General features: G+C 43.1%; 1 protein-coding gene across 1 annotated transcript; it reads left to right on the top strand.

The window, feature by feature from the left end:
* The first annotated feature begins 1663 nt into the window (after positions 1-1663).
* Positions 1664-12373, top strand: LOC104366410 (actin related protein 5). The gene is made up of 9 exons (XM_033003607.2): positions 1664-2099; positions 2935-3164; positions 4037-4206; positions 5063-5280; positions 5619-5801; positions 8442-8564; positions 9103-9242; positions 10160-10292; positions 11692-12373. The coding sequence occupies exons 1-9, from the start codon at positions 1713-1715 to the stop codon at positions 11947-11949; spliced, it is 1842 nt and encodes a 613-aa protein (XP_032859498.2). The 5' UTR covers positions 1664-1712; the 3' UTR covers positions 11950-12373.
* Positions 12374-12946: the final 573 nt, after the last annotated feature.

Below are 12946 nucleotides of genomic sequence, written 5' to 3' on the forward strand. Positions count from 1 at the left end.
GTATTTCTTAATAGTAAAGGAGTTCAGTAGTGATCAAAGTAGGAATGGATATGTGACTTCGGTAACTTGATATTCATCACACTGTGTGTTTCTCCTTCAATAAAACAAAAACATTATCTACTGCTTCCCTCACAGGGGGTTGTTTGGTTAAATTAAGTGTTCATATACCTCTCAGTAAACCTTAGAAGAGAGCAGCTATGTAAGTGCACATTATGAACAATTGCATGAACATTCTTGCTTATGTGCATGTGTTTATGTAGTAACAGCCCCTTGAAATGATCCTTTTAATCCCAAGATCTAAATGAACTTTGCAATTTCTTATTAATTCACGTTAATAACACCCCTGTGTGATAAAAGAAAGCTATTATCCCTACTTTGTGCATTGGGTAAGCAAGTAAGAAAAGCCATTAATGACCTGAGCTTCAAGGATGCTAAATGTTTGCAGCCCCATTTCACACAGCAGGGGTTGCAGGTTGGTGGCATTTCTGAAAATCAGACTGTTGGTGGTTTGTCTACAAATGCAGTGACAGGAGTGACCAAGCAGAATCCAGAAGCTGTGACCTCTTCAGTTTTAATGGTAAAGTGTTTCTCAGTCGCTGAGACCTCTCGGGGCCCACCCTGGCTCTCCGCCGAGCTGGGCTGGCGGCTAGGTTTGGGGAGCAGCCGTGGCAGGACGGCTCCCACCTGCGTGCCCATCTCCACAGTGCAGGGCACGGATCCGATGGGTGCCCGTGGAATAGGCGAGGACGTCACAGCCATGGCTCGCACCCCTCTTTTTCGGCAGGGAGATGTGCACCCCGAACACTGACAAGGCTGCGGGGAAGCACACGCCGTGTCTGTGACCTGCCGGGACGGTCCGACACAGGCCGGGGCCGTGGGTTTTTACTTCCACGGGGGTCACTGACACTGGGGAGGCTTCAAGATCCCAAGTTTAAGTCTGAGAGGCAGAGGGCACGGGTGTCCCTGTGGTACCTGTGAACTAAGATGATTAGAAAAGAGATATTTGTGGAATAGAATTATTAAGATCAATTTAAGCTGTTTTAACCATTTAACCATTGTGCTGCAGAACAAATACTAATCTTTTGAGGAATAGTTAGAATAACTGCAGGATAAGGAACTCATAAATAATCTTACTTGAGACAGTTCGGCCTCGTATTAGTAGGTGCAAAGAAACGTAAAGATAAGGAAACTGCAAATTAGCAACAAAACCAGACCAGGCCAGCCTTGAAGGACAAGATCTATGTAACCCCAGGGCTGAGTTTGCGCAGAAGGGTCAACTGGTGGGCAAAGTGAAGACTATGAGCCTTCATCTAAAGACCCCTGACAACCACCTGAAGACTCCAACAGACATGCGCAAGAGACATTAATGTATGCTAATGAATTCCCGGAAAAGTTATGAGTATGATAAAAACAGTATAGTAAAAACGTAACGAATATGTATGTTTAAGGTAGTATACATACTCGTTGATTTTGTCCTCACACACACATTAGGAGGAGCTATATCCCCTGTGTGTCCGGTGCCGTAACAAAGAATGCCTGCTTTCTAAAACTGCGAAATTGCGTCTGAGAGAGTGAACTAACTACCGCCTCCCGGTAACACCTGCGTGAGGGGGCACCTGCAGGGAAGGGGGCGGGCGGGCCGCCGCGGCTCGGCCCGGAACAGCGACTCGGTGCCCGCGTTCCCGCCCGGAGGGAGCCGGGGCGGGCGCAAAATGGCGGCGGCGGCGGGGCGGGTGTTCGCCTTCCGCGACGCTCGCTGGGCCCCCGACCCGGTGCTGGAGCCGAGCGCGGCCGTGCGGACGCCGCAGCCGGTGCCGCTGGTGATCGACAACGGCTCCTTCCAGACGCGGGCGGGCTGGGCCTCCCCCGACCCCGCCGTCCCCGCCGAGCCCCTGCTGCGGTTCCGCTCGCTGGCGGCGCGCAGCCGCGGCGCCCGCGGCGGGGCCGGCGCCGAGACGCAGGTGGGCAACGACCTGGGGAGCCCCGAGCCGCTGCGCTGGCTGCTCCGCTCGCCCTTCGACCGCAACGTGCCCGTCCAGCTGGAGCTACAGGAGCTGCTCCTCGACCACGTCTTCCAGCGCCTCGGCGTCGCCTCGCAGGTACTGCCGGGCGGGGACGGCGTGAGGCCCTGAAGCCGCCGGGGAAACCAGGCCCGGCCCCGCAGGGGTGGGGGGGGCAAGGGGGGCTGTGCCTGGGTGCGAAGCGGGAATGGGGCGGCCGCAGCGTCGCCTTGCGTTGTTCCAGGACATCGTGTTGTCCCCCTCGGCGTGGTGGACAGGCCCTGAGCAACTTGCTGTGTCGACCCGGGCAGGGCCAGGGGCTCCCCAGGGGTGTCATTTGAACCCCGTTATTCTCTTAATTTCTAAATGGTTGTGTGGTGAAGCGAAAGTAGGAGGATGAAGCTGCAGGGCTAGAGGTTTGGACTGCGGCATTTTAGCAGGCTGTTGCCAAGTGCCAGCGTTCAGGATCAGTTTTTGAGCAGGACATTAAACATTCAGCTGAGTTGAGAGTTGCTTCTCAGGCCATGAAGCCTTTTGCCTGTGTGACACCACCAGTTTGAAAGCTTTACCTAATGCCTAACTAAACTTCTAGCAGTTTTCACTCTCGTTTCACGTCTTCATTGCATAGATTTTGATTATTTGGACTTTTAATATTTTGTATATGCTTTTAAAAATCCATTCTCCTCCATTCTTAGGAGTTTAATTCTTTGGTTGAACTAACATTGGAAGCCCTGCTGTAAACAAGACTTATTTTTTACCCCCATAAGCGCTAGATATAATTTAGCTTATGTGACTAATAGCCTGCACATGAAGTGCCTTCTCAGTTCTGTTTTGGAGGAGTTCTTGCTGATGTTCAAAAGAAGAAGCAAGGATCAGTATCCCTGGATTTTCCCTTTCTAATTTTATTATTTTTCTTTTCTCTTGTCTCTTACAGGGTTGTGTTGATCATCCAATTGTTTTGACAGAAGCTGTGTGCAATCCTCTGTATTCGAGACAAATGATGTCAGAGCTTCTCTTCGAATGTTATCAAGTGCCAAAAGTGTCCTATGGTGTCGATAGCTTGTACAGTTTTTACCACAACAGGAGGCAGAACTGGCCCTGCAGTGGCTTGGTAATATCTTCAGGTTATCAGTGTACACACATTTTGCCAGTCTTAGAAGGCAGGTGAGTTCTTGTTAAGTGTGGTGCAACCTCTCTTTGTCAGTCATTGACTTTTTAGTGATGCAAATGCCCATTCCTCTAGCATTCAGTATTCCAGCTCCTGCAGTATCAGCTCTTATTGGGTCTTAATTTATACAGAGTTAAAACTAGGTCTGCAGATTTTGCTAAGTTCTGTTGAATTTTGAATTGAAGAAGCAGTGCTGTCCTTGTACATCTTGTATTTTTAGTTACTATTCATGCATAGATCTGTACTTTCAAAAGTAGAAGGGAATATCTGCCCCAAGTAAGATCAAGCATTAAAAAACATAGGTTTTAAAGCAGCCTTGGGACAAAAGAAAGTGTTCTCTGAGATTCCTGCAGTTCCTGAGGCTTCTGTCATTCTGATTATGCTGCTATGTTGCTCTACTCCTTTTTTTTTTCTTTTTTTTTCTTTTTTTTTTTTTTTTTTAATTTCTGTAGGAAATGGCCTTTTGTCTAGTAGATGCTTACCATTTTTGAGGGTTACACCTGACCAACTGTGAAATGTTACAAAGGTTAAAGGAACTACTTTTAGCTCCACAAACCATCACTTCCCTTCTTAAAATAGAACATTTTCTTGCTGTAGTAAAAATTACTCAATGTATGGGGTTTTTAAAGCACAACAGAGCCTTTCAGGAAGTATCTGCAGTAAACAAAGCAGTGATTATGCTTGTTGTTTGAGAAAAGGTGTGTTAGATTTTCTGAATCTAACTGAATCATGAAATACTAATCTGTGAATATTCATCTGTCTACTTGACCATATCAGAAATTAAATAATACTGGGGACAGTAGGAGGTCTGCTTTACACTGAACTTGTGGATCTCTCCAATCTCAGTTGTGTCTCTTTGCATCTTTAGTTTGGATGCTAAAAACTGCAAACGTATTAATCTTGGAGGGTGTCAAGCAGCTGTATATCTGCAGCGCCTCCTTCAGCTGAAATACCCAGGACATTTTGCTGCCATCACTCTCAGTCGCATGGAGGAAATACTGCATGAGCATAGCTACATTGCAGAGGACTATATAGAAGGTAAAACCAACTGTAATTTACCACTAGATAGTGTTCATCCTCATCCAGACTTAATTTTGTCCTAGGCATCCCTTGTTCTCAAGTTGTCTGGGATTCTGGCAGAAATACCCTACTACTTTTTTGTGTTCTTTATAGCTGTCTTTGGTAGTCTACCTCATGGGAAATGCTTGACAACAGTTCCAAATTTCAACATTAAGATAGAAACAAAGTCAAATTACAAAAAAAAAATTCTGCATTAGTTCAGATTTCTCTGTGAATAAAGATTGGGATTATTTCAGAGGAAAAGAATTTAAAATTAGTTTATTTTATTGATTACTTTATACTTCCAACAAAACATTAAATTGGTTAGGATGATTTCTGCATTAGCCACGTTTCTTATCTGCTTTAAGGTTTCCAAAATTGCAGAGGACACTTCTTGTAACTTTTTGTGAATTAAAGAAGTTTTTAAATTTCCGTGGCAAACGTCATCTTACATAGTGGCTGAAGAAAAGCATTTTCTTAAATTTATTGCTTATGAAAGAGCCAGCAGGAGACCTTGTAACTGTGTGAGAACTCTCCCTTACCTTGGAAAGAGAAGAGAGGCATTAGTGTGCACTTCCCACTCCTTAGTACTTTGTGTTTCCTGCATGCGGGAGATCAGAGCATTAGGATCCATGTGCACTGAGTATGTGACTGGAAGCTGGTGCTCTGAGGGGGTAGCTAAGTATGGGAACTGCTGCCAAGGGGTGACAGAATCTTAGGCTAGACCCTTGTTGCCTTCTTTCTTTTAAGTCTGAACTTAGCAGGGAGTGTGTACAATATAAGAATCACCGGTTTTAGCCTGGCAAAACAGTTATTTTGCTTTCAAAACATTCAGAGCTGCAGAAGTGGCGGTCCCCAGAATACTACGAGAACAACATGCACAAGATGCAGCTGCCTTTCTCTAACAAACTACTGGGAAGCACGCTGACATCTGAGGAAAAGCAGGAGAGGCGGCAGCAGCAATTACGTCGACTTCAAGAACTCAATGCACGTCGTCGAGAAGAGAAGCTGCAACTTGACCAGGAGAGGCTGGACAGGCTACTATACGTACAGGTAATCAAGGCAAAGTTTTCTGTGTGATCTTTTGGGAGGAGGATGGCCTGCCCTCAGAGCTTTATCAGAAGGTCATGGATCACTGTAAAGAAGCTACAACGATCCTGTGTGCTTTCTGAGAGGAGATTGTTAAGGTTACTTGCAAGATAAAAGGGAGAGATTATTGATGCAAAGGATGCTTTCAGATTCTGATCAGTACTTTTGTGTAATATTTTTAATGCTGTTGAAGCATGCCCATCATAATCTCTAGCAATGAAGGCAAAGTGTCTGTACATGCCCAGTTGACAGGCAGTTGATTACCTGCTATTGTTCATCACAGCTGACTTTGGTCTGTCTAGGAACTTTTAGAAGATGGTCATATGGATCAATTCCACAAAGCTTTGGTGGAGCTGAACATGGACTCTGCAGAAGAACTTCAGTCTTACATCAACAAATTGAGTCTGTCTGTTGAACAAACGAAGCAGAAAATTCTACAAGCAGAAGTCAGTATTGAAGTTGATGTTGTGGACAGCAAGCCAGAGGTAGGATGTTTTCAACAAGTTAATCCTTTTCTTATCTCTGAGAGAATTAAATTTCTGTGCTTGAGAATGTGCCCCTTCAGACTTCTACTGATGAACTAAGTTTTTGATTTAACGCATTGCAACTCATTGTTAATTTGGCAGCTGCTTCTCTCTTTTACAACTTGCCTGTGCAGCTACAGAAAGTGACAGTTTTGGTTTTACAGAGTATGCCTGAAATCATTAACCCTTCTCGTGCTGTCCAGCACTGTGCTCTGGGACATAGTTTATAGTCTGATTCCATATCGTTCTAAGCGTAATGTCTAGGCTTCCTGACTGTAGTTGAAGTACACTTGTATGAAATCAGTAAGTTTCCTTAAAAATTTCTTGCACATATTTAAGAAGTTGGAGAAAAAAGTAGCACTAGTGGATCAGAGAAGGTACCACTGCAGATACCACTGCTTCCCTTTGTACTTGTGGCAGTGTATGCCAGCCACTGGCCTTAACTAAGTTCGATTTGCTTAGAGGTTGTAAATGCAGCTGCTAACATAGTGATTTTGCTAATACTTTAAACCAACCTCTAACTCTACTTTTGCATCAGTTTTGGTGAAATAAGTGAGCATGGTATGTTAAAGATTTCTCTTTTTTTCTTTTTTTTTCTTGGTGTCTGACAATTAAATGACATGGAGTTTTAAGCACTTAAACCTCAAGTGGTTATAATTCTACCATCCTTAAATGTCAGTAGCCTTCTATTAAAGATTTAGAAGAGCCTATCAAGCTTTTTGTTAAAAACAGTATTTGTTTTCCTTTCTGTTTTTCCCTTTCAGGTGCAGAGAACTTTATGATAATAAACAACTAACCCTTTGCCTTCACTCTGGCTATCTTTTTTTGGTGCATTTAAGCAGCATGTTCTATTTTGTTTACTTAACAAGGAAAGAGTAATTGCTACACTTGGGGTTGTCATGAAGATGAGAAGCATATTTGTCTGCTTTGCCAGACTAATACAGGCCCAGCATGTAGCAGCTGCTTCTAAGAGATGGTCTAAGGCTGTTTGTGCATTTACTTGTAATTGCCTTGCAAGTCACATAAGATTGAGCTTATTTAGTTATATCAGTCTTTGCTCAGGACAATGTAGAGGGAAAAACAGAAAATTGAAGCATAGAGGAGAGTGGTGCCAGGTATAGGGGTTCTTATGTCAAGGATGAAACTTGGGATGTAGCCAAAACTATCAGGTGAGCCAGTACCTTTTGGATGTTATATTTTACCTGTCCTTATCAGTAAAGTTTGTGTAAGAATCAGAATGACTACGTTTGAGCAAAACTGAAGTAGATGATGGGCTTACCATTGTAAAGAATCTTTCCACCCTCTGTCAAAATAAATTGTTCTAGAAAAAAGATAGGTGAAAGACTGTCAGCTTCTTGTAATTTTGCTCAGTGGTTGTGCCCAAGTTCCAACATGTCCATCTTGGATCCCACACTCCTCTTTACTAGGTGTAGTCTCAGACCTTGGAATGAGTCTGCAAACATTTTGTTTGGTCTAGGTGTTGTGGGATCACCTATAATTATTACCAAATCCATTGTGAACATAGGCCATCCCTCTGTGGCCCTGTAAAGAAGTCCAAAGCTAATTATGTTGTGATAGTGTCTGGGCCAAGTCTTCAACCGAGCTCTGTGTTTCTTTCTGTTGCTGTTTTGTTTTGGTGGGTTTTTTTGTTTGTTTTTTTTTAAAGACATAAAAAGAAATGGATTTAACAAAGTGGAAGTGTTGTTGATAACTTCAGGTGACTATGATTTGTTTGCTGTAACAATGAACACTGCTTCAATTTCAGTTTGAGTAATTGTTTGGGTTTTAAGGGGGCATAAGCTAGATACTTAAGAATGTTTAAATCATCTAGGTTTATCTCATCCTGGTATTGCTTGCTAGATGTTACAACAAATGTTTCAAGTTTAAAATAACAAAACCAAGTCTTTAGCACCAAAATTGAAAAGGTAGCATTGTAACATAAAAATAAAGGAGATCATTAAAAAGCTGCTCCTACTTCACAACAGTGAAGGACTCTAGGATTTTGAGTGATGCTTTTCATGAGGAAGGAACTTTGGGAACACCTTCACATCTGTGTAAAATAGAAGGGCTTTTGGGATATCCCATGTGCAAATGCTAGGGGGCTGAAACTGTCAAAAATTGTAGTGGCTTTATAGCTAGCAAATATTTGTTTTCCACTCCCACACAAGCAAGGCAGGGAATTTATTGGTGATTATAGAGCAGTTAAAGGTGCTGGGAGTGAACCAAGTTTTAAGCAATATAAAAAGCTATTTTAGTAAGTTTTAGTATGTTATTATGCTTAGGACATGGCTCGCTAGGATCCTGGCAGTTAGACTGTTGACGAGGACCTTTAATTTCTGAGCTGGCATCATGATAAATTTATTGAACGTGTTTGATTTTTATGCTTCGAGTGAATGGCTGTCTTCTGTTTTCTGGGTTGTTCACCATTTTAATTTTTATTTTCAGTGCTGGAGAACAGCATATTTGGTTTCAAGCTTGTTAAAAAGTTGAGATTTGAGGAAATGGGTGTTGAATTTTCCAAATGTGTCACCAGAATTGAAGTCATATATGTGCCTAGCACACCTGAAGTAACCCACCATAATATACCTTCTGTGTTTCCAGACTCCCGATTTGGATCCATTGGGCAGTGAACAGTCACTGGAGGATGTGGAAAGTATTAATGAGTTTGAACCTTTATTTGCTGAGGAACAGCCTGAAGTTGAGAAGCCTGTTGCTGCAGTGCAGGTTTGATTTCTGTATCTACACCTTGTGCCAGAGGTTGCTGCCTTCCGGTTGTCCAGCTAGTCTGCTAACATTTCTCCACATGCAAACATTGTTCGCCCATTCTTGGAAGAGGTGCTCAAACTGTCTGAACAGGACATTGGGAGAAGTCTTTGCTATCTTAGCTGGTGGTTTAGAACATGATTATACCCACTTGGCTCACTGCAGGCAGTACCTGCTGTAGCAGTGCCATGTTATTAGGGGAAAAAAAAGTCTTCCTTGAGTGTTTTTTCCTGTTTGATCCGTAGCCCGATATCACATCCCAGTGGACACAGTTTTCAACTTGTGAGTTTGAGCCTTAGGACTGAGCAGTACCACACAGAATAACGTATAGGAAGAGTCCAGCTTCCTTGGCCTTTTGGAAGCTTTTACAGCATGGCCCTTTCTCTCTGAGAGCATTGCGACCTATTTTTTGTACAGAATTGTTTGGAAACTTTGCGTATTGTAGGACGTTACTGTTCAACATAATTTCCCACTGCTTTTCAATCTCATCTTTTTAAAGCCCGTGTTTAACCTGGCAGAGTACCACCAGCTTTTCCTTGGCACCGAAAGAATCAGGGCTCCAGAGATTGTCTTCCAGCCCTCCCTGATAGGAGAAGACCAGGCTGGTATAGCAGAAACCATGCAATATGTCCTCGAGAGGTGAGTTTACAAAGCTGCTTGGCACTTACTTCAAACAAGCTAGTCTTGTTTTGATATCAGCTTTTGCAATACTGGTTACTTAATAATTTGAGAAAATATGTTTGAGTAGGTTTTTTTTGGTGGGGTTGAGCATAGCAGGTTAGACATGTCTTCCTGTTCTGAAAACCATATGTAACTCTCCCTGTCTTAAATCAGTGGTCTCTAAAGTTTTTTGATCAATTACCTCAGTAAAAAATTTTTGAGCACATGCCTCCAGTATATTTATAAATTACATACTGATACTACTGAACTCCTATATTGTGTACATTTTAAAATGTGCAGAAAAATATACATTTTTAAAGGATGAAAGGTGAAATAAACACTATTCTAATGTATTTGTTTATTAATGGTACAAAAAATAGCTTCTTCCTGCACCCCAATGGATTGTCTTGCACACACCCCACTTTGGAGACCCATGGTCCAACTTGTTATAGGGAGAAACAACAAACCATTGTAAATATCTGTCCCATGAAACAATGAGCTGGCAGTCTCTGTTTTTGCAGGACCAAAATCAGGGATGACATTTTTAAGTTGTGATATAGGCACACTTGCTGGACATCTACTTCCAGACAACTTAGTATTAACAAAATGTCCCTCCTGAACTGTATGAACTTATGAGATTGTATTTTCTGAAATGTAGGAATTCCAGCTCTACTGAGCTGTTGATTTACGGGGTACAGCGCACAGAGTGCCTTAAGGATTTTTGTCTGCCACCCCCTGAATTTTCAGAAAAATGAACTCAGGTTTTCATGCTAGGAAAGTGAAGGAAGTTTCTCAAAGTGAATCCTGAAGACAAGGTATCAGTATTCCTCATAGTTGTTCAGTTCATAGGAGAGAAGTCCTTGAGGAAGACTGAAGTTGGTTTTTGTTCCTTGTAGGTATCCAAAGGAACAACAAGATATCCTTGTCCAGAATGTTTTTCTTACTGGTGGAAATACAATGTACCCTGGATTGAAAGCCAGAGTCCAGAAGGAACTCCTCGAAATGAGGCCGTTCCAGTCATCTTTTCAGGTACATGTATTGACATGATGTTTGCATGAACAGTCTGTTTGTCTGTGATCAAAAGTAATTTGGGTTGGGAAAGGTCCAGAGTGGGTGTACTTAAGGCGTGGGAATGGAGGGTGTTTTATGACAAGACAATGCAAATAGCTTTTTTTGACTTGAGAAGATGAAAGTTAAGCAAAGATACAGTTGCTCTTTCTGAAGACATTAGAGTAGGGTAGATGACTTAGAAGAGGAAAACTTGCTTCAGCTAAAAGACTGTGCACTCACCAGCATATTTGGCTGGAAATTTGCAGATTGATTTCTTAAGATTGGGATGGTTACTATCTGGAACAAATGACCTCTGTTAGTAATTTGGTGGAAAAACTGTCTTTGCTTCAAAACTAAGTTACTGTTCACTTTGTTACATGTAATGAGTGTCTGGGACAGCAGCAAAAGAGATTCAGTATCTTGCGAACCTCTGATCTTTGCAACTTTTTAAGTAGCAAGCACAGTACAAGCTGGGCAGGTCCCAGAGTTTGCCATCCATTTTGTAATGAGACTTGCAAGAGTCTCCCTTGCTGTTTTGAAACCACCTTGTCTCCTCAAATCTACCATCTTCTTGAATAGAAAATCAGGTTATAAACTGGATAGAGAAGAAGAATCAGTGCAAATATAATAATTTGTTTTGTACAGTTATTGTATGTAGCTCTGAACTGGGCGTGACGAACAGGAACTTAGTTACAGCCATATACTTGGTAGTTTCAGGAAGGGTATTGTTTGCTAACTTTTGAGTGTGTAACTTGAGTGTATGGGAAGAAAATGAGTGTGTTTTCATCTGCTTTTAATGTCACTGCTTCCTTCTTTCCATTAAAATGTGTCAGAACTCTGTTACTTCACAGATACTGCACATGGGATTTACATTGTGTCTAGTCTGGCAAGCCCAGAGCTGAACCAGGAAAGCAGTTCATGCTACAGTCATAGGAGTAGTTTAAATGGAAGTATGAATCTACACCAGTGGAAAGAGTATGTGAAATCCTTTACTGCATACTGCCATTTCTTAACCTGCAGTATTCCTCCCTGCTACTTCAAGCAGGGAGGAAGTTTCACTGGAGCACTTGATACTTGTTTTGCCTTACCACGACCTCTCCCAGCACTGGCTTCCAGCTCTGAGGGCTCTTGGTTATGAATGTGACACACCCATGTGTTTTCTCAACCTGTAGAAACAAAGCAGGCTGGTGAAGAACTGATCTTAAGGTGAAAACACATTTCAAGCCCAGTCCTAACATTAATTTTCCCCAGAGGCACTGAATAATCAGCTCAGACTTCTGAAATTCAGTGCTTTGTGTCATGTACCACTGTAATAAGGGTAAAACAGGCTTTTCTCTCCTGTGTTGAATTGACATTGTTCTATTTTCCTTCCATCCAGGTTCACCTTGCTTCCAGTCCTGTTTTAGATGCCTGGTACGGGGCTAGGGATTGGGCAGTGGAATACATGACCCGTGAGGAAGGCTGGATAACCAGAAAAGACTATGAAGAAAAAGGGGGAGAATACCTCAAGGAACACTGCGCTTCAAATGTCTATGTCCCCATTCGCCTTCCAAAGCAGGCGCCACGGACAACAGAGGCATTAGCCCCTAGCAGAGTGCTGACATCCAGCACAGGCAATCCTTGTGAGCAGGCATAGCACCGTGCCTTTGTCACAGACCTTTGGCTGGGGGGAACAGTGCAGAGGAAAGAAGAGTTGCTGGTGGATGGAGCCTAGCCTTGCTGGCTGCTTGGAGGGCACAAAGCGTCTCATCCAGGAGGACGAGCCGCGCTGGGGCGGCCGCTGCCGTGCTGTAGCGCTCACAGCACTTAGTGCTGCTCCTGCACGGCACAGGGGTGTGCACCAGCAAGGAGCAGCACAACAGAAGTGCATTCCAGAGAAAAATACCGTCTTATAAACTTTCATAATAAGACTCAGGGGTTTTTTGAGGGTATATGTTTTACAACTTTTTTTTTCATTTAGTTAAAAAGTACTGGTTTTATACTTCTTGCACGATCCAGAAGCTGGACCAAGGCATGTATCAGGCGAGTCAGGCCAGCAGGCGTCTCCCTTGCTCGTCGCAGCCGGCGTCTGTCCGGACATGTCAGTCAGGCCGGCGGGGCTGCTCTCTGCCTTTCCTTCCCAGGCCTCCTGCACTCCTGTCTCATTTGATTTCCTTCCTGCTACATGTTTCCAGCTAAAGTGTCACAGAGTGAGCAAGCGGTAGGATTTCAGATAATTTTTGACTTCATTTATGTCAGGTATCTTGATTTCTTGGTCGAAGCAGGAGACCTGGTCACATAAAGTGCTGTAGAGCTGTAAAGACAGAACCTCCCATAACACACAATCCAGAAGGACTGCCAAATCTTGTGCAGTCCTTAAGTGGTTTTTCAAGAGTGTGGCTGATCAAGGCAGCTCTTGACTGGTAGGACTTTTTTATCTAAAGTTGTTTTAGCAATAAAGCAAACTTTTTGCTTTCCCACTAACTTATGTGTTTCAGTGATTTGATGTCTTTAGCGAGTGCAGCAATAAGGATGTATTAGATTGGTTGTGTCTTGCTGAAAAATGCAGATTTGCAGCCAGGCCCCTGTCCTGCTGCACAACATACTCCAGCTTAAATCTCACTGGGAATTCAGTTGTCGCGCTGAACAACCTG

Source organism: Tyto alba, unplaced genomic scaffold, assembly GCF_018691265.1.
Source record: "Tyto alba isolate M040663 unplaced genomic scaffold, T.alba_DEE_v4.0 Super-Scaffold_33, whole genome shotgun sequence".
Taxonomy (NCBI): domain Eukaryota; kingdom Metazoa; phylum Chordata; class Aves; order Strigiformes; family Tytonidae; genus Tyto; species Tyto alba.

Bases quoted from the DNA above. Each gene is read 5' to 3' on its own strand.
- LOC104366410 (XM_033003607.2), top strand. From the start codon at position 1,713: ATGGCGGCGGCGGCGGGGCGGGTGTTCGCCTTCCGCGACGCTCGCTGG. The intron at 3,165-4,036 runs GTGAGTTCTTGT...TTGCATCTTTAG, and splicing joins TTGCCAGTCTTAGAAGGCAG to TTTGGATGCTAAAAACTGCA. The intron at 10,293-11,691 runs GTACATGTATTG...CCTTCCATCCAG, and splicing joins CGTTCCAGTCATCTTTTCAG to GTTCACCTTGCTTCCAGTCC.